At 49.0% G+C, this 23,888-nt stretch overlaps 1 protein-coding gene across 6 annotated transcripts in view; it reads left to right on the plus strand.

The window, feature by feature from the left end:
* The first annotated feature begins 6,372 nt into the window (after positions 1-6,372).
* The window catches only part of CMTM4 (CKLF like MARVEL transmembrane domain containing 4), a 34,567-nt gene continuing 17,051 nt past the window's right edge, over positions 6,373-23,888 (plus strand). For 5 of the 6 annotated variants that reach the window (XR_010305956.1, XR_010305955.1, XR_010305957.1 and 2 more), the window contains exon 1: positions 6,376-6,783. Coding sequence is in view for 2 of the 6 variants with exons in the window: in XM_064159917.1 (XP_064015987.1) it covers positions 6,598-6,783 (186 nt within the window). In the remaining 4 variants the exon portion in view is untranslated. Of the gene's footprint in view, positions 6,784-23,888 lie in introns of all 6 variants that reach the window. The other variant, XM_064159918.1, reaches the window with a different exon arrangement.

Here is a 23,888-nt window from a genome sequence, read left to right on the forward strand (position 1 = left end):
GAGGAGAAAGATCGTTGGCTCCTCTCTCCCTGACAATTCATTCTTATTAGAGTTCTGTTTTGCTGAAGGTTTCTGGAGCTGAACTGTCCCAAGTGCAGGGTGTGACAGACTTGGGGTCAGCACCTGTAGGTGATGCTGACATGGTCTAGTGGCAGTGGTGGTGTTGGGTTGCTGGACAGACTCGATGGTGTTAGAAGTCTTTTTCAACCCCTTGGGGCTGGGTGCAGAGCAAGCAAGTGCTGGATACAGCCAAGAGATTGGGGTTCCTCAGTGAGTACTGGAATCTGGGGGCATTACAAAGCTGAGTTGCTGGACACAGGCTTGTTACCCGTACCCCAGAACCGGCTTGTCAGTAGGCAGCTGTAATCTGCAGCTTCTAGCTGGCTGTCTTGGCATGTGGGGAGGAACTGGCAGGATCTCAAATAGTTGAAGTTCAGCAACAGCCTGTCAAAAATCTCCCCAAGTTACCTTGGAGCTGCACAGAAGCACAGCACAGCTATGAAGGGAATGCTCTCAGACTTGAAGTATCTCTAGCATGGCTTCCTCTGCTTCTGCAGTTGTGCTCTGTCCTCACAAGGAACTTGCAACTTCTCCCTCCCCCTCAGAACTAACTGGCATCTTTGGGCCTGCTTCAGTGACAGAGAGCTGACTTCATACCAGCTGCATGAAAGTGAGCGCCTTGGTGGAGAGGATAAATCCCAACATTTCCTCTGCTCTAGGTGAGGATTGCCAAGGAAGTTTGGCTGGCTCAGAGCAGAGCCAGGCCAAGCAGCAATCTGTCGGTCTGCACACATGGAACCTGGCACAGTGCTCGCTTCCTTTTGCTGCAGCAGTAGTTGGAGGACATAAATAGGAGCTAAGCCTGCTGTGTGTGAAAAGGGACCCCGGGGAGGGTGCTGGGTCACTGGGCTCGGTGGGAGGGGTGAGGTGGGGAAGGTAGGAGGAGAAGACACAAGTCTGCAAGGAATCAGGATTTATTAGTTCCGCTGTGAGTGGCTTTGTAGCGCTGGGGCCATCTGCCTGCCTGGAGTTTATAGCCAGTGATGGAAGACTTGAAATTATTTTTCCTGTCTTTAAAAAAAAAAAAAGAGAAGAGAGAAAAAAAAGCCCAGAGCTTCCCCTGCGTGTAGCAGAGCTGTGTAACCGCAGCAGTGCTCTGCGAGGGAAGGAGCCAGAGCAGCTGGATGTAAAGCTCTGTCGTGTGGAGGAATGAAGTGCTGCTGAAAACAAGGAACAGCCCTGGGACTGTTGTCATGTTAGCAACAAGCTGCAGTTTAGCTTCAAGTAAAAGGAGTTCAGGAGGCTAGGGTAAAACTGGACTTCGGGGAGGCTTGCCCAGCAGCAGGGCAGGGTTTGCTGCCTGCTTTGCTTACGTCAAGACAGCCCCAGTCTCAGAGCAGTTGAGGTCAGTTGTTTTCACTGGCCCATTGCACCCCTGGAAAGAAGGAATGCAGTGAGTCCACCTCAGCTTGGGCTCGGGGGTGGGGGTTTGTTTAAGCCTGCAAAGAGGCCTTTAAAACTTTGCTTATAAAACAGGTTTATACCATTTTTTCATCCTCCCCTTCAGTTTCCCACCTCAACACTTCAGCTCTTCCCCTCCCAGAGCCCTGCTGTACTCTGCACTCTGCAGCCCTGGGCAGTGTGACCGTGCCCAAACACTCCAGAGGCAGCCAGGTTTTGCTGACCTGCTCTAGCCCTCTGTGTTTTTGTGGATTATTGGAATAAGACTGCCCCTTTTTTTTTTTTTACTCAGTTCAGGCCTTCTTTTTCCTCTTCTGTTCCCTGAATAAATGTAGTGCGATGAATAAAATAAACACTGCTGTCAGCCTCTCTGCTTAGTTTTCACTGTGCTTCATTATACAGGATTCCTCCAAAAGAAATGTAACCCACAGCCTTGGCTGCATCCCAGCACCATTAGAGGCTCTGCTGGCACTTTCCTGAAGAATATGAGGTTTGCTGCTTTTTTTTTCTTCAATAGAAATTAGTTTCACCTCCCTGCTATGTAGAATGGCTGCTGCCCTTCAGCCCAGCTCTGGCTGTAAGGAGGCCTCTCTCTGCTGCTTGCAGAGTGCATAGAATCAGAGAATCACAGGAGGGTTTAGGTTGGAAGGCACCTCAAACCTCCTCCAGTTCCAACACCACTGGCTCCAGCAGTTCCATGTCCTGCTTGTGTTGGGGGCTCCAGAACTGCACACAGGACTGCAAGTGGGGTCTGAGGAGAGCAGAGTAAAGGGGCAGAATCCCCTCCCTTGCCCTGCTGGCCACACTGCTCTTGCAGCCCAGCACAGGGTCGGCATCTAACTCACTGCATTGGCAGTGCTGCGTCTCGAGTTTGGTTTTGGAGGACGTTTTCCTTGTGGTTGGTTTGCTTTTGAAGGGACACCACCTTTTCCTGATGGTGAAATTCCAGCAGGGACACTTTACCTGTCCCCTTAAAGGTGAAGCCAACCCCATACAGTTCCTTGGGACAGGTTTTGTGGTGATTTCCAGCTGCTGCTGCCTTCTGGTCCTGGCTGTGAGACCTTGTGGCAGTCCCAGGGTGCTCCTAGTGGAGGAATCGGTGCCACAAGCATGGGAGGCCTGTGGGGCTTCCAGGGCTGGATAAAGGCTGGGGTGGAGGTGAAAGTGTTGAAAGCATGCGTGGGCTGATGTTGCAGTGTAACAGGTACCTTACAGCATGACTGGAGGGTAGGAACAGGATTCACAAACACTTTCTAGTACTGGAGCTGTGCTTTTCTAACCAGATGAAAAGCCAAGAGTGTGCTCTGTCACCCTGTGTCCAGAGTACCCTGCCCAAGCTGTCAGATTTGGGAAGCAAGCACTGTACTGCCAGCCAGAACTTTGGGATGTTCAGTGGAAGAAACTTTTAGAGTTTACTCATCAGAGTGAGGTTCTTTCCTTGTCCTCCCCTCTGCTTCTCTTGGTATTGATTTGAAATGGTTGTGCTGAGGAATTCAGTTCTGCATCCTGAGGCACCTTTATGCTGAGTGGCCTTACCCTGCAAGGTGCCACTTCAACTGAAGGCTGGCCCTGGTGAAGTAGGAATCGTGGCATTGTTCAGCTGCAGTTACCCTCTGCCAGTCAGAGACACCTGACTGCAGCTTATTCCTAACTCTGACTCAGCAAAGTTCTTTGCCTGCTTCCCAAGCTGCTGATGGCTCCAGGATCAAAGCGAGCGTGCCACGCTCCCACACTCTGACAACGGACAGCTTACTGAGCTCAGGCACTTCAAACTAACAGATGTTTTCCCCAAACAAGTTTTTTATTAGCTCCTCAGGGTGGGGTTTAGTTTGTTGTGTGTTTTCCCAACTGAAACATCTAGGAAAAAAGCTTCAGCATTTTTTATGTTGAGAAACCCAAGGGGGTTTTGAAAAAGCCTCCCTCTCCGACGCTGGAGTTACCCTCTAATCACTGCTCAGCTCTGCCGGAGTTTGGCAGCACCCCAGCGCTCCTTTGCTAGGTCATGTGCAAACACTAAAGCACTCTCTGAAAGAACCTCCCAGCTCTGCTCAGGTACCTGCACTGAGGTAACTTTCCTGCCTTTTGCACCCTGAACTCCATTTAAGCAGCATTTGTAGTAAGCACCACTCAGATCTACACCTTTCTTTTATTTTTAATATATATACATTAAAATACTTTAAAGTGTGTTAAGACTCCACAGATGCAGTGTTAAAAGGCTAGGTCTAAGTTGAGGTTCCTATTCAGCACATGCTTTAATCCTGGAAACAAAAACTTAGCTGTGCTTAATGAGGTGAACCCCAAGAAGTTGCCAGATTGGTTAAAGGCTGTGCAAAAGCAGAGATGAAAAGGGAGAGATGAGGGTTGTGCTGCTCGGTTTGATGAACATTTGGGATTCTCTTTCCACTGTTTTTTTCACACCACCAGTTGGTTTTAATTTCTTGCTCTCCTGGGGGTGCTTTATGATGGGGAACTGAAAATCTGTCAAAGCTGGGCTGTTCTGTAAAGATGCAGATCTTTGATCATTTAATTATCATGTCTAGGAACAGCATCCTTGGACTTCCTCCCCTCTGTGCTGCTGCTTTCTTCTTTTCACTACTCAGTCAGATTTTAGCTGGATCTGAAGCCCTCTGATGGATTCTGTGATCAGATCAGCTTGAAGCTGTGCTGTCGAGTGGTGATCACTGTCCTGGTTCCCCATTTCCTAGTCTTGGTGTGCATCCACACAATGTCAGGCTGTGCTGGAAGAGCTCAGGAACTTGTGAAAAAGTTTTCTGAAAGCAGGGAGCTGTGCCTTGGAGGGTGCAGTGCCCTTGCCTGCAGCAGGGCTTTTATCTACCTGTTCAGTGTAGACATATTTTTGTTCCTTCAAGTAGTATGCCGCAGGATGAAAAGGTGCCTTAGCAGGCAAGAAAGTGTGTAAAGGATTCCTTTGTTCACTGCTGGCAGCAGCCTCGCAAGCCCTTGCCAATTCCATCCAGCCTGCCCATCCACCCATACAGGAGGATGCCAGAAACTCCCAGAGTATGGCTTGGTATTGGCACGGGGCCATCTCCAGCAAGGGGGGTGCTGACTGTACCCTGGTGCCAAAGGGGACAGCATGGCTCTGGGTGATTGAGGAGCTGCCTGCAGCATCTGCAAACCCATGGTCCATGCTGCTGTCAGTATGTTGGCTGAGAACATGGACCTGTGGAATGGGGCTTGGGTCGGAAGGGACCTTAAAGATCATTCAGTTGCAACCCCCTGCCATGAGCAGGGACACCTCCTACTGGAGCAGATTGCTCAAGGCCTCCTCCAGCCTGGCCTTGACCAGGGTGTACCAGAGGAGCTATGAAATGCTTCAGTTGGCTGCCTACTGTCAATGATGTCTGAGATTAACCAAGCACTGACTGTTCAGGGTAGACATCCCAAGTCTTTCTTCTTCCAGGATTCGTGGTGTGCTCTCTAAGTCTCTCTTCTTAGGGTCTATTTAGACAGAGGCCAAAGAAAAGGAGAAAAATCTCCTGCAATTAAGTCACATGGTCATGGGCAGAACCCTTTGAAGGAAGAAGGATTAAAGGATCTCAAGGAAAACTGAAAGGGAAAGATTAGATGAAAGACAAAGATAACTGGCAAGGAAGTCACAAGGCTGATAATCCACCGTGGTCATTGAATACAAAAAGTGCAGTGGTAAAATAGACTGTTTGAGCCTAGAAGAATTAACAGACCGAAGGTCACAGAAATGTTAGGGGTTGGAAGTGACCGACCCCCCTGCCAGGGCAGGTTCACCTAGAGCAGGTTGCACAGGAGCACAGCTGCGTGGGTTTGGAATGACTCCAGAGATGGAGACAGACACTCCACCACCTGTCTGGGCAACCTCAGAAAACGCCGTAGGTCATCAATGCAGAGAGCAAGGGCAGGGAGCTGCCCGCAGGTCCCAGGAGGCCAGGGCTGGGGCTGCGGTGCAAAGCAGGCTGCCTGCGTCTCCGTGTTCCAAACCCTGCAGTTGCCTTTGCTCCCCCTCTATTTGCCAGCTCGTGTTGCAATTCCTGGTCGCTTGCGGTGGCACTGCAAGAGCCGCTCCGAGCCTGCGGGAACCAACCGTTTGCTTGGGAAACTTCCCTCTTTCAGCCTGCGCTTTGCAGCGCGTCTGACGCTCCCGGAAGGATGCTCTGGAGCGTTCCGATGCTGCAGCTCCCGCCGTGCGATGCTCTTAACAGCGCGGGCGTGCAGCCGAGCAGGGGCAACCTCGGCTCCGTCGCGAAGGTTTAACGGCGGGTTAGGGACAGGGCGTCGTGCCGGTGCCGCTAGCTCTCTCGGTGCTAGCGCTAACGGCGATGCGTTTTGCAAGCCACAGCCAGAAAGCCTTAGGGCGACAGACCGTTAATGCCTTCTCGACTGCCAAACCGTCAGGAGCCAACAAAGCCATCTCCAGACGGCTCCTGCCGAGTGCCGTGACCCGCTGGCCGCCCCCGCCGGCCCCGGGCAAGGCTCGGCGCCGGCCTCGGGGCGGGGAAGCCGCCGGCGGGCTGGGGGCAGGTGCCTGCCCCTGCTGGGGCGGCGGGCAGGCGGTGGGCAACCGGCCTGGGGGCGGAGACGGGGACGCGGCCGGGGGCAGGTGCCGGCTGCGGGGGCGGAGCGGCTACGGGCCGGTGGAGGCACCGCCCGGCCGCGGCGGCGCCCTCCGAGGCAACTTCTCTCCGCCCTTTCCGCTGAGCGCAAGGGGAGGAGCGGCAGCAGCAGCGGTGGTGGCGGCAGCAGCGGCAGCGGCGTTCTCAGTCGGAGCTGAGCTTCCCCGCCGGGGCCGGGGAGCGACGCGCGGGTGGCCACGTCGCGGCGGGTGGGGGCCCGGCGGCGCTAGCCCAGCCGAGCCCGGCGCGGGCGGGACGCGGCGGTTCCCGCGCCCCTGTGTGGGGCCAGGGCGCCCCCGAGCGGCGGGGCGCGAGGCCGCTCGTACTGGCTGCGCCCGCGCGGGGCAGGGGCTGAGGCGGTGGCCGGGCCGGGGCCCAGCACCATGCTGCTGTCGCCGGCCCCCCGGCTCCGCTTGGCCTGACGAGGAACGGAGCGAGCCATGCAGCCGGCGCTCCGGTAGGTGAGCGCGGCTCGGCTTGGGCTGGAGTTCCGCGGCCAGTCCCTCAGCAGCGCGGCGGCACCGGCACCATGAGGAACGGCGATGACCTGGAGGGCTTCGACGGCGAGGCGTCCAGCACCTCCATGATATCTGGGGCCAGCAGTCCCTACCAGCCCACCACGGAGCCCGTCAGCCAGCGCCGTGGTCTGGGCGGTCTCCGTTGCGACCTGGACTACCTGCGGGGCACCTTTGGCAAGATCAAGCTGGCCGAGGTGGTAGGTACCGCCGGCGGGGAGCGGGCCCGCGGCCGCCTGCGCTCGGGAGTCTCTTAGGCGGGCTGGTTCTCCGTGCGGGTGCGGGCGGGAAGCGGTCGAAGGCGCTCCCACCGCGCCGGCCCGGCGGCGAGGTGCGTACCTGCGGGCGCGGCGCCTGGCGGCGGCCCAGCCGTCCTCCATTTCAGGCAGCCGGGGGGGCCCGGGGCCGTGTCAGCCCGCTGTGCCAAGGCTCGGCTCGGCCCGGGACCTGCCGTCCGGGCTCCCGCCGCGCTGCCCTGCTGCCGACTCGAGAGGCGGGGGTAGGTGCCGGCTCGCTGCCGTCAGGTACCGTGGCTCCGCCGTGCAGCGGCAAACGGCCCGCTTGAGGCCTCCGTGCCGGGGGCTTGTGGGGGTGCCCAGCCCTGCCGGGTGACTTCAGGGAAAGGTTTCACCTCAGCCTGCGTGCCGGGGCCTGTCTGTGCGCTAAGATCGCAGGGGTAACAAACCTCCGCTGCAGGCTTTGTACGGGTTAAAAAGATCCCCAAAGTCAGCTTCTCGGCACGTCAGCGTTTAGCTTAAATCCTCGGTGCTGGTGGCTGTGGCGGAGTGACCGTGGACAGGAGCAGTGCGGCTGTGGCCGGAGGCGGGCACCGACCCCGGGCAGGTGACCCCGGGCCCAGGTGCCGCCCGCGGGGCCTGGCGGGCCTGTGGCGGCTCTCATGACCCCGATGAGGGCCGCAGTGTAGTGGGGGAAGCTACCTCAAGTGTCCAGGTGAGGAGCTGCAGGCGCGGAATGACCCTAGGGCCACCGTTCCAGTGCCTGCAAAGGACCCAGCAGAGTAGCAGGCTGAGGTACTCCTACGTGCGCAGAGCCTTGGGGAAACCCAAACAAAGCACAACCACCCCATGTTTTTCTGATCGGACATAAAGTGCAAACCGTGTTTCTTCACGTCCCGGTGAGCTGTTTCGTTTGATGGTTCTTTGGAGTTCTGGGGCACCGCAGTAGCTAAGGGTGTAGGAACGCAAGAGGCGGGGGTTGTGTTTTTGTGTTGACGGTGCTGTTCGTGTGGTCTGCTTTCCGTGTCACTTGGACATGAATGACTTTTAAAATCAACAAGTATGTGTTTTCAGGCTGCTTAAAAATAGGTGTTTTCGTCTATGGAACTGCAGCATTTCAAACCACTGCTGCTTACTACAAGACTGAGCCTGCATGTGCAGGTTCTGTGTCAGATCCATTCAAAGCATCCAAGGTTCCACAGTGATGCAAGTTTATAGAGGACTGCAGTGGTGAATCTGTTATTATTTTTTACCAATACCTAGTGAGAAAGACAGGATTTGCAAGAGTGATTTGTGTTCTTCAGTGTAGAACAGAACCTGGTCTGCCAGTGGTAGCAACGAGTGTATCACCTGAGTAGTCTAACGACAAGGAGTAGTAGCTGTGTTTGCATTTTGTGTTCTCAGGACTGGAGCCAAAGAATCTGTCATCACTGAGCAACCTCTACCTGTCTCTGAGCTGTCGAAAGCTGCCTGTGTGGCAGAAATCCTGGGGTGGTGCTGCCTCATACACTGAAATAATGTGCCCTCAGGATTTTTGTTTCTGTTCCTGCTGCTGATCCCTTCTGTAGTAGTCTAATAGCTGTGGCAGGGCACATGAAAAGCTTGTCATTCAAATGAATGATTACTGATCATGAGTAGGCAAATCCTTTGTTACTAAACTCTGATTTGCCTGGGACAAGTTCCAAGATGAGGTGAAGTACATCTTAATTAGTCGTGTAGAGAAAGATGGAGGGGAAGCCTCTGCTGCTGGAGCTGCAGGTGAGGGAAGTGTTGTGTATGTTGAGGAAAGGCCTCACCACTCCACAGAACGCATCAGATTGGAAGGGAACCTTGAAAGTCATCCTGTCCAACCCCCCTGTAGTGAGCTCCCCTTCAGATACATCAGATTGCTCAGAGCCCCATCAAGTCTGACCTTGACTGTCTTCAGGTCTCAACTACATCTCTGGGCAACCTGTTCCAACTTTTAGGTCATCGATGGGAAGACAGAGGAGTGTCCTCAGGGGAGCTGAGTGATGGTTTATGGCCTTTGATTGAGAGTGAGCTGAGCTATTGCATGCAGTTCCTATGGACAGTATGAATTCCGTGGGTCAGAACTTAACAAATTGTTAGGTAGCATAGCCTATGGACCATCTGGATGTGTTTGGTTTCTGCACAGTTGTGCTCTAAGGAAGCTCTATCTCATAGTAATGATAAACTTTAAGAGGGGAATTGAGGAGAATGAAAAAAAAAAAACCCAACCCAAGCTTGTTTCTTTACTGTCTGTAGGGACTGGAGGAACAGGAGTAGCTGGGGGAGCTGGGGCTGTTTAGCCTGGAGAAGAGGAGGCTGAGGCCAGACCTCATTGCTCTCTACAACTCCCTGAATGGAGGTTGGAACCAGGTGGGAGTTGGGCTCTTCTCCCAGGTAACGAGTGCTGGGATGAAAGGAAATGGCCTTAGGTTGCACCAGGGGAAGTTTGTGTCAGACTTCTAGAATAAGCTTTGAAGGGTTCTGAACTACAGGAACAGGCTGTGCAGGTTGGTGGTTGAGTCTCCTTTGTCCCTGGAGGTGTTTAAAAGAGGCAGAGATGTGCTGAGGAATGTGGGAGAGTTAGAGAATGGTAGGACTGGATGGTCTGAAAGGTCTCTTCTAACTGCACCAATTCTGTGTCTGTGACTTATAGAGCAGACTGTGGAATTTTGCCAATGGATGAAAAGCTGAGCAGTTCTGGAAGAAAAAGGAAAGAGAGAAGCACAATCCACAGTGCACTTAATTTGCTTATTTGCCAAGTATAATTATTTTAATTATATTGCTTAGTAATTGCCTTCCAAAAGTCGTGGAGGAACCAGAATGTATTCAAGTGCAGAAAACAGAGCTGTAGCTCTTGAAAATGAGAAGGAACTCCACACAGGAAAAGCTAAAGAAAAATAATGAAAAAGACAAGTGCTGGGTGAGAGGAAAAGGTCTCTAAATATATTCCAGTGAAAAAGCCTACAGGAAAGATTACGGTGCGAGGACTTCAGAATTTGTCTTAAAATACACTGCTGATTGGCAGACAGAATTATCAGCTGCAGACAAACAGTGCTGGGTTTTCTAATCTCCCGCTGAAGGTCTTGCCACAAGCGAGTTGGTGGTGCTGAGGATGAGGGCCGACTGCTGGGTGTTGTGACTGAGATGGCTCTGCTTCCAAATCGCCATTTATGGAGAAAAGCAGAAGGGACAGGGAAGGGAGACATACAAACGAGCCCAAGAGACTGAAAACAGGTGATTGTAGGGCTGGTTTGCTGTAGCTTTGTCTTTTATCCATTCAAAACATTGTTAAAGGAGTTGTTATGAGCTAGACAACAGTCTGGCATTTTAGGCACATGGAGTGATCTCAGTGCTGCTAAAGGGGAGAAGAGTTTTAACTCCTTACTAATATTTCAGGAGAGCGTGCCCCAAAGTGTCCTTTCAAGAGGCAGCCACACAATGGGTTATGATAATGATTCATGTGCAGCCTGGCTTTGAGTCTCACTTTGGTTTCCTCTCCCTTGAGTCCCAGAGAGGATTGGCCTGCATTATGGTGGTTTTGTTAATTTTTAGATAGGGTGTGTGAACTAAGAAAAGTGTTGGACCTAATGGAGTGGGCCCAGAGGAGGCCGTGGAGATGACCCGGGGGCTGTAAGAGCTGTCTTCAAAGGATGGGCTGAGGGAGATGGGGTGGTTCAGCCTGGAGAAGGCTCCAGGGAGACCTAAAGGCAGCCTGCCAGTACCTGAAAGGAGCTACAAGGAGGCTGCAGAGGGACTGTTTACAAAGGCCGGCAAGGACAAGACGAGAAGCAATGGTTTGAAATGAGAGAAGAGTAGATTGAGATTGGATGTGAGGAACAAGTTCTGCACCATGAGGGTGCAGCAGGTTGCCCAGGGAGGTGCTTGAGGCCCCATCCGTGGAGGTATCCTCACGGTCAGGCTCAGCAAGGCTCTGAGCAGCCTGATCTGGTGGAAGATGTCCCTGCTGAGTGCATCAGGGTTGACCAGATGACCTTTGTAGGTCCCTACCAACCCAAACCTTTCTATGGCTCTATGTTTAAGGTGGAGTTGCACAGTTCTGCAGTGTGTACATCTGCCTGCTAATGGTCAGTAGTATTCAATACGAAGAATAGTGAGGAAGCAATAAAAAATACCCATGTGGAACAGCTTAGTGTTGAAGCCATTTTCCTCTGTTTGAAGGTTTTATTGCTGGCTAGGTGAGCTTTTCAGAAAGTAGCTTTTGCCTGCGTCTTGCTGTTCTGTTGCAAGAGTTGCCTGCCTGTTTATTTGCATCTGTGAGGAAACATCTGCTGTAAGTACTGCTGGGGCTGTAAGCCTCTGTTAAAGAAGTTTGGAGGAAGGTGGTGGGTGTTGGATGATAGCAACAAAGGAGTTTTCAGGGCTACTGGGCTGGCTGAGCTATACCTGCTGGAAGCTCATCAGGCAGGCGGGAAGTGAAGAGTGTGAAGGGAAATGTGTGAGGTGGAGGCTTTGAGGGTGCTGTGGTAGGATGCTGCCACTTTTGGGTTTGTGCTTTATTTTAAATGGAGGATTTGAACTTGAAATGGGAGTCAGGGGAAGCCAGCACCCTTGTGTACTAACCAAATAAATGTTTGGTTAGTACCTCCTTTGGGGAGGTTGAAATCCTCTTAGCTGGCTGCCAGCACTTGGATGGAGGAGTACCTTTCCATGTAGCAGATGAGAGAGATGAGAGAGTTGTCCTTGGAGACTGGAGCAGAAAGGCTCTTTAGAGTTTATTTTCATTGCTCTCTGGCATGGTTTAATATTTCTGATGCTTTTTGGGGGCTTCAGTTTCTCCCATGGAGGTTACTGTACAGCACTCAAATAGCCACAGAGTATTTCCCTGTGGACTTCCTCAAATGATTTGTTCCGTTTTAGTACTTCTCCCCACTCCCTTGAATTTCTCTGGGAGAGTTTCTCCTTTTCTGTGTTTGGTGAATAAAGGTGTTTGCTGTGTGAGGAATCCTGTAGCCAAGAGCCACAGACCACTCAGCAGGTACCATATGTTTTCTGAGAATTCTTTCACTTGATGGGGTGGTCTGGGTTCTTCTGTCCCTCATTTGTCCCTTCAGCGTTTCTCAATGTGTTAGTATTTTATCTTGGTTGTTACAGTTTTGCACCTTCACGGAGCTTGCTAATGTTGAGTGCAGAGACACATTTCCCCCTGAAATTCCCATGGTCTGCTTCCTGGTTTCTTTGGGAACTGAAGCTTCAGGTAGGCTGTTACCAGGCCACCCGGTGAGCTGTGAGGAAACCAGGTAGGGTCCTACTGGGACCTCCTTGGTTCTCACTGAGATCCTGGCAGGTGATAGATTTGGAGTAACCCATATCACCTTTTAACAGTTGGGAAACTGATGTGAAAAATTGTGCGTGGGCAGTTGTTGTGATGTTGTCAGTAGGTAGGCATGGAGCAGGCAGCCCCTAGAGCAACCCTCTGCTGTGTCAGAAAAACCTTATCACATACTAGCTTGAAAGAGAATGGCGTTTGTGGTGGTTGGTGCTGGCCTCCGTGGCTCAGACAGCCCTTGGCTTTCTTGTCTTCATGTGTCTGTTCCAAATACTGCAAAAATCCATCAGAGACTCCTAGTAAAGCAGATAATACTTGTGCTTGGGAGGTCTCTGAGCTGGAAGTGGCTGATGAGTGTACTGGGAAGTATCAGTGCATGCTTGCTCTCGCCTGGTTCTCTATAGCATGTGCTGTTGCCTGTCAGTGCAGGCAAGATCTTGGGCTGGATGAAATCTGGTGGGAATAGCAGTTCATATGTTCACAATTTTCAGAATGCAGAGTTCCATCTTCATTGAGGGAGAGCAGCTTAATGTTGGGAAAAGTTGTTTCATGGCTTATTGTCATTCTGCATTTCCAGATCTGGATTAAGGCTAGGACTGCAGTCAAATTCTGTGCTATCAGGATCTACTGCATTGAAGAAGACAACTCAGACAGCCTGTAATACAAGCCTGCGTGGGGAGTAAGGCTGCTGAGAATTCTCATTGTTAATTATGTTAAAAAATTAGAGTAATATCATTCATGTTTGGTGGAGTGAGTTAATTGCTAGCTATTAGAATCTGGCTGAAAACTACTAGGAGGTTTTCAGGAATCTCATATTTAATTATCGCGGCCTTCTTGTGCCCTCAGCTCAGCATCTCATTCTGATCACTTCTGGGAGGAGGATTAGAGGCAGTTCCCATGCTCCCGCCCCAGTCTGGCATGTTGTTCCCTTCCATAGATTCACAGATTGCATTGGGTTGGAAGGGATTCTCAGAGGTCATCTTGTCCACCCCCACTGCAGTCAGCAGGGACATCTCCAACTAGAGCAGTCTGCCCAGGACCACATGAAGTCCGAGCTTGAATGTCTCCAAGGGTGTGACCTGAACCACATCCCTGGGCAGCCTGTTGCAGTGTTTCCCTGCTCTTCTCTCCCTGGGTGTCTCTGCAGCACTCCTGTGCAGTGCCCTCTGATGTGCTGTGCTCCTGCGCTGTCAGAGCAGGGAGCTGGCTGCTTTACAGGCGCTTGCCGTTCTCTGGGTGGCAGGAGATAGCAGTTGGCCATATAATGCAATGTGACTAAATGAAGACTCTTTCATATCAGCTGCTGTAAAGTTTGGGTTTATGTAAGGGGTGTTAACTAAGGTACAGAAAACCAGACTGTGCCTAATAGAGGCCAGCAGATTATTCTCTTTGTGATGAGGTTGTTCTGTGGTGGTCAGGTCCTGACATAAAGCATTCAGTGGTCTCTGAGAAGCAAAGCACAGCAGGAGACATCTGAGCCTTCTAAGGCAGCTTCAATGTCACAGGCAGCCCTGTACCTGACACGTTTTCCATTGAGTGATAGTTTCACCTTAGAGTCAGCTTTTGTTCCTTTGGGCTGCACTTTGGAGGTGTGGAAACCTTCCTCATCTCTGGTAGGGACTTTATTCTAGCAGATTGGTAGCCACTTGCTGTTGCGCTAGCATTGCTTCTTACTCCTGTCCCTGCCCAGCCAGCCTTCATCTTGCTGCACTCTGCTTGTGAGAGGGGCTCTCTGCTCCTGGGCCCTTCCCTGCACCATCCCTGCCTGGAGGGATTGTTGCTCAGGAGGTACAGCCTGAGCACTGGGTAACCTTTCAAATGTGTCGTGCCAGGCTGTATGGAAACATGTCACTTTGCAAGCCTCTGCTGCAGATACCTCTCCTATTGCACCCTAGGACTGCATCAGTATTTTATAGTCATTCTGTGATTATCTTCTGTCTCTTGCTGTCTCGTAATTCTCAAACAAGTGTGAGTTTGTGTAAGAAGTCCTTGTCACCACCTGTGTTGGTTGAGCTTCCATTCTCAGTGGTGCAGCTGCTTGTTCAGAGGGGACGTGGATTATGGCAGTCAGTATTGGTGATCTGTGGCGTTCGGTCTTGCCAAAAGCCTGTTAGAACATCCTGTTAAAAGGACTGAATTTGTAATATACGGATGTACTTAGAAACCTTTTTTTAGGTGAGCTGTGGCCCTTCAGTGTCTCTGAAACTCAGTCTCTTTTTGGAAGGATTTCTCTTGAAAGCCACAGATCTGTGTTGCCACTGGGGGGATATTTTTGTTCTGACATTTACCATAGAGGGAGGAATGATGAGAAGTGGTTTAGTATTGCTTTGGATTATTTCTGTGTGCAGCTAAAGGAGAGGCTGTGTTGCCTTCCCACAGGAAGGTGCATGAGTCTTGGTCTCTCTCGTGGTGCCTCTTCACTGCCATCTGGCCATGGGCTGGTGTCCACATGTTAGCTCCAAATGCCTGTTTGGTGTTTCTCTCTGAGGTGGTGGGTTGTTTCAAATTCCCCTTTCAGCAGAGATGTCTATGCTCTCTAATCAGGATGCTCTGTTTTTTCCCCTCCCATTATGAACCAGTGCCACAGTGGTGGCTGCACTGTGCTAGTTGCATGTGCTGCCGTAAGAAGTACAGTTCTGGTGGTATGGTTTGGGAAGCTGCCTTCTTGCCTTGACATACTTTTTTGGTGATGAGCCTCTCTTGTGATTTCGTTATCATTCTCACATCAGAAAACAAAGAGAACTGGCCAAGGAATAGGTGGCCATGGCCCTTCAGAGCATGGTTTAGTGGCCTTGGTGGAGTTAAGCTGATAGACTTGATATTAGAGAGGTTTTATCCCAACCAAAACAGCTGTGTGATTCTGTGCCTAGCAATGGCAGTGGTGGTGCTTTCCTTGCGACATAACCAGTCCAGGAATTATAGAGTCATAGAATCAACCAGGTTGGAAGAGACCTCCCAGCTCATCCAGCCCAACCTAGCACCCAGCCCTATCCAGTCAACCAGACCATGGCACTAAGTGCCCCAGCCAGGCACAACGACTCCACCACCTCCCTGGGCAGCCCATTCCAGTGCCAATCACTCTCTCTGCCAACAACTTCCTCCTAACATCCAGCCTCTACCTCCCCTGTCACGACTTGAGACTATGTGCCCTGGTTCTGTCCTTTCTGACGCAAGGGAATGCATCACTTTGGCAAATCAGCTTTCACACTTCCTGATAATTGTCATCCTGTGCTCAAAATTGTCAGAAGTGTGTCTTGCTTCTAGACCTCAACAAATAATTGTCTACACAGAGCAACAGTGCACTGTGAACAGGCTCCTTAACAGCTGTTACTTTGTAGTGGTAGCAGTTGCTAATTCTAAATTGGAGCTGGATCAAGAAAATCTGCATTCTGACTTGTAATAAAAATAAACACCTAATTCTCAGCTGATTTCTGTAGTCAGTGGCTTCCAAAACATCCAGGTCATGTTTAGGTTTCTCTGGAACTTTTGTCATCAACTCTTCAGAATATGGGAAGCTCGATAACACCAACCTGATGTGGAATAGACATAAGAACACACAGCCACGAGGAGAAGAAAGATGGGTCAAAAATATTACTGGCTATGGGCAAAGAGGTGTTAGAGCTGGTGCAGCAATTGCCCCTGCAGTGCACAGCAGCATGAACCAAGTAATGTATTCCTCCTAGGGACAGGTCTCAGGTATTGTATTATTTAGTAGATATCCAGGGTGAAATCTGTACTCATGCTCTGCTGTGTGACTGGAGTTACTTCATCACGCCTGAAAGGTGGCTTCAGGGAAGCAGTCACTTGTAACGTTTTACTATCACTCTGTGCAAATTAAACTGAGAACTAGAACCCTGAGTATTGCTTTCTGACTTGAATTGTACTGAAGGCTTGGGCATTTCATGCCTTAGCTTGTGGCAGGATATGATGCAGTTTCACCAAAACAAGTGTCTTCAGCACTGCCTGCTCCTCAGCTTGTTTCAGTGGGTCACTTGATATTCAGGTGCTGATGGTTGAGTGGCTTGCTTGTGATACAAGCTAAAAAAAATTGAAAGCAGTATGTACATGCACGAAGTGTTCAGCTTGCACTAAGTGAATGGAGGGCAATCCACTGCTTCCCTTGGGAGATGATTCCAATGTCTGACTGTGCTCATGGAGAAACCTTTTCTCCTGGAGTCCAGTGGGAATGTCACCAGTGGGAGCTCGTCCCCATCACCCCTTGTCTTTTCCATGGGATTCTTTGTCAAAAGGGAGTCTCCATCCTCCTGGTAGGCACCCTTTATGTGCTGGTCCATGGCGATAAGGTCTGCCCTGAGCCTTTTCTTTGGTCACTTTCCAATAACTTCTGTTCTGCAAGATGATTTTCATGCTGAGAACTGATATTGCCACTTGAATGCTGTTAATAAAATAAGTAGTTTGATCATATCCACTTCTAAAAGAAATGAATTGTTGTTTTTAATGCACAGTAACATACTTAATGAAAATGTGTATTAAGCAAGGCGATTTTTCAGTTTTAGGTGAGCATATCACCTAGAAACAGTTTTGAAGTCTTTTGGAAATCTTAGATAATGTTATCACTTAAAAGCACTTAAAAAGCCCTTTGGAAGAAGTGCTCTTCGAGAGCTCCAGGGTCATCTGCTAAATATTTGGATGCTTCTGGGTCAGACCAGTCCCAGGCACAAATCCAGGCTGGGTGCAGAGTGGGTTCAGAGCAGCTCTGAAGAAGGATTTGGGGGTGTTGGTTGCTGAGAAACTCATGAGCTGGCAGTGCCCTCGAGCAGCCCAACAGGCAGCTGCATGCTGAGCTGCATCTAGAGGAGTGTGGGCAGCAGGGCAAGAGAGAGGATTCTGCCCCCTGACTCTGCTCTGCTCAGACCCCACTTTTTGAATGCTGCCTCCAGTTCTGGTGTCCTCAGCATAAAAGGGACAAGGGGAAGTGATATGAAGATGAGGGAGAGTAAGTTTTGATTGCATCTTAGGAAGAAGCTCTTCGGTATAAGGGTGGTGAGGCTGGAACAGGTTTCCCAGGGAGGCTGTGAATGCCTTCTCCCTAAGGGTGTTCAGGGCTGGGCTGGATGAGGCCTTGAGCAGCTGAGCCTAGTTGAGAGGTGTCCTGCCCATGGCAGGAAGGTTGCAGTAGCTGATCTCTGAAGTCCCTTCTAATCTAAGCCGTTCTGTGTTCAGGTTGTTCAGCTCATGGTGGCAGTTCAGTGAGAACCACCACCGAGAGGCAAAGGCCCTGCTGCCAGAGTCTTGGGGCCTTTGCATTGTTAACAGCCTTTTATAGCCCTCTGTTCACAGTCTGCCAAGTTTGTTTGCAGTCCTTGGGCAGAGCTGTTCCTGAGTTATAAAATGCCGAGGAGGTGGATTTGCAGTGATGCAATGGAAGCTTGTGGGCTGTTTTCAGTTGGAGTTGCAGTACTACTGTGCAGCGCTGCTGAGACAGCCCAAACAGCAAGGCTGGAAGGCTTGGTGCGTTCCCCAGTGCAGCTGGCAGTGCTCTTTAGCCTGCTGGCCTCCATCTCTTCTTCCCATGCTCGGTTTTACCACTGTGTCTAGCCTCTTTTTGCCTTTTAAGGCATGGCATCTAAGGGGGCCTTCAGACTGCGATCTTGGGAACGTTGGGACTGCGAGGACGTTTTGCACCATTTCCTTTAAACAAAAACAAACCCCCAAACCTTTTAATGGCTTCGCTAGGACTGCTTTAAATCCTTGATTGTTTTCTCATTAAAATTCCTTTCTTGTTTTAGTATTTGTGGGATGTTTGATGTTTACTCATAATTGGGATTAGATGGGGTTTGGAAGGATGCAGGCTGATTCTGGTAGTCTTAAAAAGGAACTTTCACTTTTAAAAATAGCCTGACAGGCTAGTTAAACAGGAGGCTGCACAGAGCAGATACTTGACAGGTTTTATGACTCTGCCTGTACTCCTCAAACCCAGCTTTCCCTATATTTTTGTTAGATTTACAGTGCCGTGTTTCAGTGTTGTTTTGGCTAGCCTGATTTCTGACAGAGGTTGGTCTTTGAATGTGAAAGGGAGCACAAAACCAGGTCAGAAGTGATTTTTCTCTTTCTGTTTTAAGAACTGAGTAGAGAATTCTCCTAAGTGAAGCAATAGCCAGTTATGTGTTCACTTTGTTTAAACCTCGTACACAGCCTCAGGATCTTGCCCGCTTCCGTAAGAGAGCCTCAGGATCTTGCCCGCTTCCGTAAGAGAGCCTGTGTGTGTGCCACTCAGGGTAGCTGTTTCTAGCCATTGTGTTTGAACAGCAAAGACGGGAGCAGTGAAGAGTTCTCACAGCTTGACTTGCTAGGAGGCACTAGGAAACGGACTGGAGAGAGGATGCTGGATCCTTGCTCGAAGTTTGGCCGTGGCAAGATGGACAGTGCACGGAGAGGTTCCTCTCCTGGGTGCATCCTGCAGAGTTCTGGAACTAGCAAATGCCACTGTAAAACTCTATCTTAAAGATAATTTACCCAAATTCCCAGCAGTTGTATCTTCTTTGTCCTTGATGACTGGAAGTGAGGGTTACTAAACTTTCTTGAACCCAGCTGATAAACTAGGTTGGGTTTTCGCCCTGCAGTCAGTTTTTACTCTGGGTCGCTGTAGTAAAGCCTGCACGAGTAGGACTAGCAGCAAATGAGACTAATGGAAAAATGTATTTTCCTCCCATCCTTCTGCCTCTGCTATGTGCAGCTGGCAGTGGCTGAGGAAGATGCACAGGGCATGTATACAAAATGTAGTGCAGCACTGACGAGATCTCTGATGTTTTTCTGACCTAGATTTCTGTAGCTGTTGTCAGAGTGTGGTATGCAAATGCTAGGCAGTTTGGGGTAAAGTGGGACTTGAAGAAACATAGCTGAGTAATTCTACTGTTTAAGAATTTCCACTTTTCACTTCTGTGCATGATTTTATTGTGGTTTTTAGCAGCGCTCCAGAGTGCTGTTCTGGATCCTCTTGCGGAGGTGTGGCAGTGGTTAGTCTGCAGGAGCTGCCTTTGCTTTGCGAGGTGTTCTGCTCCCCTGGTGTAGGCACCAGTATGCAGGGGCTTGAGCAAGTAGGTGTTCACAGAGTGTTCCTGTCTGACCTCTGTGAGCTGCAGCTGCCGTGAGGAACCTACCAAGTCTTGCAGCAGGCAGCATGGCTGGAGAAGCTGGTGATGGTTGTGATGGTTGGGAATTGGAGGGAGAGAAATGGCTGTGAAAAGAGCAGCTTACAGATGCCTGTCAAAAGGAGTGAGACAGTAAATGGGAAAATTAAGCCTCCAATGTCAGGATATGATGAAAAGGCAGGAAAAGACCCCTCCTCCTCTGATTTACTGTTGTATGTCCACTCAGTGAAGCTGTTGGCACAGTTCAGTCTGCTGTAGATGCAGAATAAATAAGCCTTTCCAATTCTGAGCGGTCCATTTCACAGGGCTGCACAGCAGTGAAGTGACCAATCCCGCCTGTAAGTGGCAAAGTTAGACATGTGTTACTCAGTGTGTTGGGATTTTGCTCATTACTGACTTGTAGAATTTGTTGCTTATGAAAATACCTTGAGTATGGTACATGAATTGTACTTTCTGGGGACTGGAAGCACAGGTTTCTGTGGGAGGAGCTTGGTGGTCGAAACTGGTTACTTTTTGCATGTTTTGTTTGCCTGTGTTTGAAGTGTGGCACTCTCTGATTTTCAAATGATGAAGATGAGCTCCTAGAGGATGGAGCTGCTGCAGAGCTATTGGTGGGTGTTAGTTTATGGGACGGGTGCCACGTTACACTCCTCTTTCAGCTCATCTGGAAGATGTGGTTGAATCTCATTCAAGTTCCTCTGAGACAATACAATGTGCCTAAAAGAAATACCTCTTTGCGACATGCCTTGGCTTCAGATTCTGTTCAGAAGTTTCTGGTCATCTGCTTGGGTAAAACTGGAACTAAACCCAGATCAGAGTGGTTGGTTTATTTTGATTTTTGTTTCATCAGGAAGATGATTCTGTTTTGGTTGGGTGTGAGTAAATAAACTCTGCAAAGTCTGGCATGAGCCACATGGGAATTCTGCAAACCAGGACTTCACAGCTGCCTGCATGTTCAATTATTCTTTCAAATGCTACAATGGGTTTACTTTGAGGGCAGTATAAATGTAACATGAAAAATCTTTCATTATTTAGGAGTAACAGGAAGAACTAGTTTTATTTGGGAGAACAGGAAGAACCCAAACTATAAAATACTTCTGTGCTGTAAACCACTATTTGTTTAATGGCATTTGGACTGGAATTGGGTTTGCACTTCTCTAGCAGATAAGAATGTTTGCTGTGTAGGTGTGTCCAAGCAATAAGCAAAACGCTTTGCTAATGCATAGCTAACAGGCAGTAAGGCACTGCTTCACATCTGCAGCTTGTGAAAGCCATTCTAGATTCTGTGGTTAAATTTACCTTTAAAATCTATACCTTTCACTTTTAGCCAATTGAGATCTCTCCTATTCAGCTTACTTCAGCCCAGTTAAGTGCTGTGATTTGGTTTTTTTTTGTTAAGAAAAAGTGTTAGTTTTGCTGTTCTTGGTTTCAAAGCAGCTATCATTCTGCCTCTAAGTGCTGAGTACCCTGCTTTTAAATATGACCCTTTCTCATACTGTGCCTGGCCTCAGAAGTGTGCTCTGCAGTTAGAATTGATCTGTTTGCCCGAGTGGAGAAAGGGAAGGCAGCAGTAGCTGACTCTTTCAGGGACTATTGAAAGCTGCTGGAAGTCAGGTGATGTAGTACTTAATGCACTAAAGTTTCGCCATGTTATAGCTCAGAATGAACTGAGAAATAATGCAAACACAAGGGCTGCAGCTACATGGGAAACTCCAGAGGTGCAGTGAGGAGTTGAAATTGAAATATTCTGCTTTAGTTCCTGTCCTCCCCACCAACCCCTCGGTCCAAGCTGAATCCAGAGGTCTGCTTGAGTTCTGGGTTCACTCAGTGTTGTGTTTTGTGCCATTAGAGCACAGCTTTGTTTATCCAGGGTGCTGAATCGCTGGTGGTGCTTTAACTTCCCTCTCTGCTGAGTGTTGCTTTCCTCGGTTCTCTTGCCTGTGAGAAAGGTTCGTTTGTGATTGAGGGCTCCTTGCAGTCTTAATTACCAGAGGTAATGACACATTTCTTCCAGCCTTAAGGATGCAGACTAGGAACAGGAGGGAAATCAGTCATTCTTCTGCTTAGGGTAAAAGATGGTTTCCTGCTGGAGAAGCAGGACTGTGTTTAAGCCATATGATCCCAAATATTCCTGTCTGTGCCAGCTGTTTCAGATGTGGGAAATGCATGTGCTTTGCAAGGAATGAGACCTACTTGGTTTCGTACATTAAGTTGGGACTGCTGGGCCAGCTAAATGAGGACAATAAATCTAGATGTTAGTTCAAGAGAGTTTAATGTCTTCAGAAACTTGAAGCAGTGTGAAGGCAGTTTATTTCTTCTGTGTTTTGTACGTGTGTGTATTCTGCTGTACCATTAATTTAAACAGTCTGGATGTAAAAATGGCTCGGTAGTAGGACATTCTTCCTAAATTTCTGTGGGTATTTTTCAGGCAGAAAAAATGCTGACCATGTTGTGGGTTTTTTGGAAATCATCTGTAATTATGTCATTTAACCACACAATAAGGCTTTTCTGTGGCAACATTTTAGATAAACAGGAAACCCCTTTTTTTTCCCTTTTTTTTTTTCACTTCGTTTTCATTGCAGAACTCTTTTCTTATTTTTAGTGCAGTCGTCTGATTGTTTTCCTCAAAAAAATAAAACACAACATGTTCTGACAAGGAAAAGACACCATTAGCAAGCTCCTCAAAAGCTCTTTCAGCACCGCTGCCTGTCCTGGCACATTCTCTCTGTTTAGGGGGGATTCAGGGGTTTGTCTGCTGTGCCTGTGCTGCCAGGAGAGTGATGTAAATATATAAGCCATTTACATAGCCCTCAGGCAGATGATTTCTTCATCAAGAGCCCTTCTCCAGGGGAATCAACAGGAAAGTCGAGATGGATACAGCAATGGCAGGAGGCAAATGTGGCTAAATTAAAGGACATTGGATCCCAGTCTGGAGGCTCTCTTTTAGGACTTAAATGGCCCCAAATTGTGGAGGCTGCTGCTTCCCTCTGAATGGAGCCTTTATGTGGGGGTTCAGCGCTGTTAAATAACAGTGCAGCAGCCTGGCTCTGGGCTGCTCTGAAGTTTATTAATTATGAATTCTGAGCTTTGGAGTATATACATAAGACATGATGGTGAGAGCTCATTGCTCCAAATGCCTCTTCCTTACCTAATTTATTTCAAAATGCTCCATGTAAGAAACTCTTTCATCATTTTGAGCACTGACTGCTAAGATTGGTGCATTTAGCTTTGAAGAAGCAGTGCTGCCCAGTATGGTGAGGCATCAGTGTAAGATCTTGATCAGCATAACAGACCTGAGATGCCAAGAGCCAGTTCACAGATTCAGAGAATGGCCAGGGTTGGAAGGAACCTTGAAGATGTGGTTCCAACCCCTCTGGCATTGGCAGGGACACTTCTCAGTAGACACTGTCCGGTACAGTGATTGATGTGCCAGAGACTTTGGCTCCTTCAGCCTCGTATTGGTTACCCGAGTCACAGCCATCCATATTGTTAGCAAATGAACCTGATATTGTTTGGGTTTGTACTGCCGTAGTGCTGGAGAGGATTGCAGAATCCTTGCTTTTAAAAGACTAAATATTTTAGAAATGCCAGATTTCAAAAATAGTGGCAAGAGCAGTGGAGGCTTTATTGGAACATGGGAAAGTGAGTTGTGCCAGCTAACATTTAGCCATTTCTAGCAGGATCAAGCATTAATGCTAAGATTTGAGTATTTAAGAGGTTTGCTTCTATTTGAAAAAATGGTGGTTTATGTTACCTGTCATGAGTCGTGTTCAGGGAAAAGGTGAACTCATTACATGAGAAGCTCATCCTGAACTGGCAGTGTTCTGGGCTACATCCAGAGGGGTGTTGCCAGCAGGGCAAGGCAGTGGTGTAGAGCTGAGTCTAGTTGAGAGAGGTTCATGCCCACGGCAGAGAGGTTGGAGCAGATGATCCCTAAGGTCCCTTCCAACCTGAGCCATTCTAGGATTCTAAGAATTCAAAAGACATCTTGGTAGTAGTTTTAGCACAAAAGCAGACTTTGGGAAGCTCTCCATCCTTAAAAATTTACCACACATCAGTGTTAGCTCCCGCTGAAGACCATTAGCTAGCACTGATCAGCTGCCTCAGGTAGGCAGCTCAGATGTGCAAGTCTGAATTTCTGATTCCTCTTTCAGTGGTTAAAATAAAAAATGTGTGGATGAGTTTTGCTTTGTTTGGGTTTTTGCTTGCTTAAGGTTTTTCTCTTTGGGTTCTCCATGGGAAACAAGGAAGGCCTTAAGAATGGTTTACTTTGGTTTTCAAGACCACATCTCTCCTTCCCACCCACTTACATTTTTTAGAAATAAGTCACTTTATTTTTTTTTGCTCTGATGCAAAAGTCTAATGACGCTGTAGGGTGAAGACGCTGGGGAGATAGGCTGCCCAGAGCCAAATATTCCATCATTTCAGAGGTTTGCACAAGCAAAACTTGAGTTTAAAGGATTGACAGAAGCCACAACACAAAGCAATTCTGCTAAACCTCTCTTTGCCAGTTTCAGTAAGGTTTTACTTTTCATGCTTCACCCATGGCTTTGTCTTGGCCTCCTACACCAAACCAAGCAAAATGAAGAAACAGGATTTTAAGAAGTGACCACTTAGGTCATGAACATCAGCAGTAAAGGACAACAGCCCACACACTTTGC

Source organism: Pogoniulus pusillus, chromosome 20, assembly GCF_015220805.1.
Source record: "Pogoniulus pusillus isolate bPogPus1 chromosome 20, bPogPus1.pri, whole genome shotgun sequence".
NCBI lineage: Eukaryota > Metazoa > Chordata > Aves > Piciformes > Lybiidae > Pogoniulus > Pogoniulus pusillus.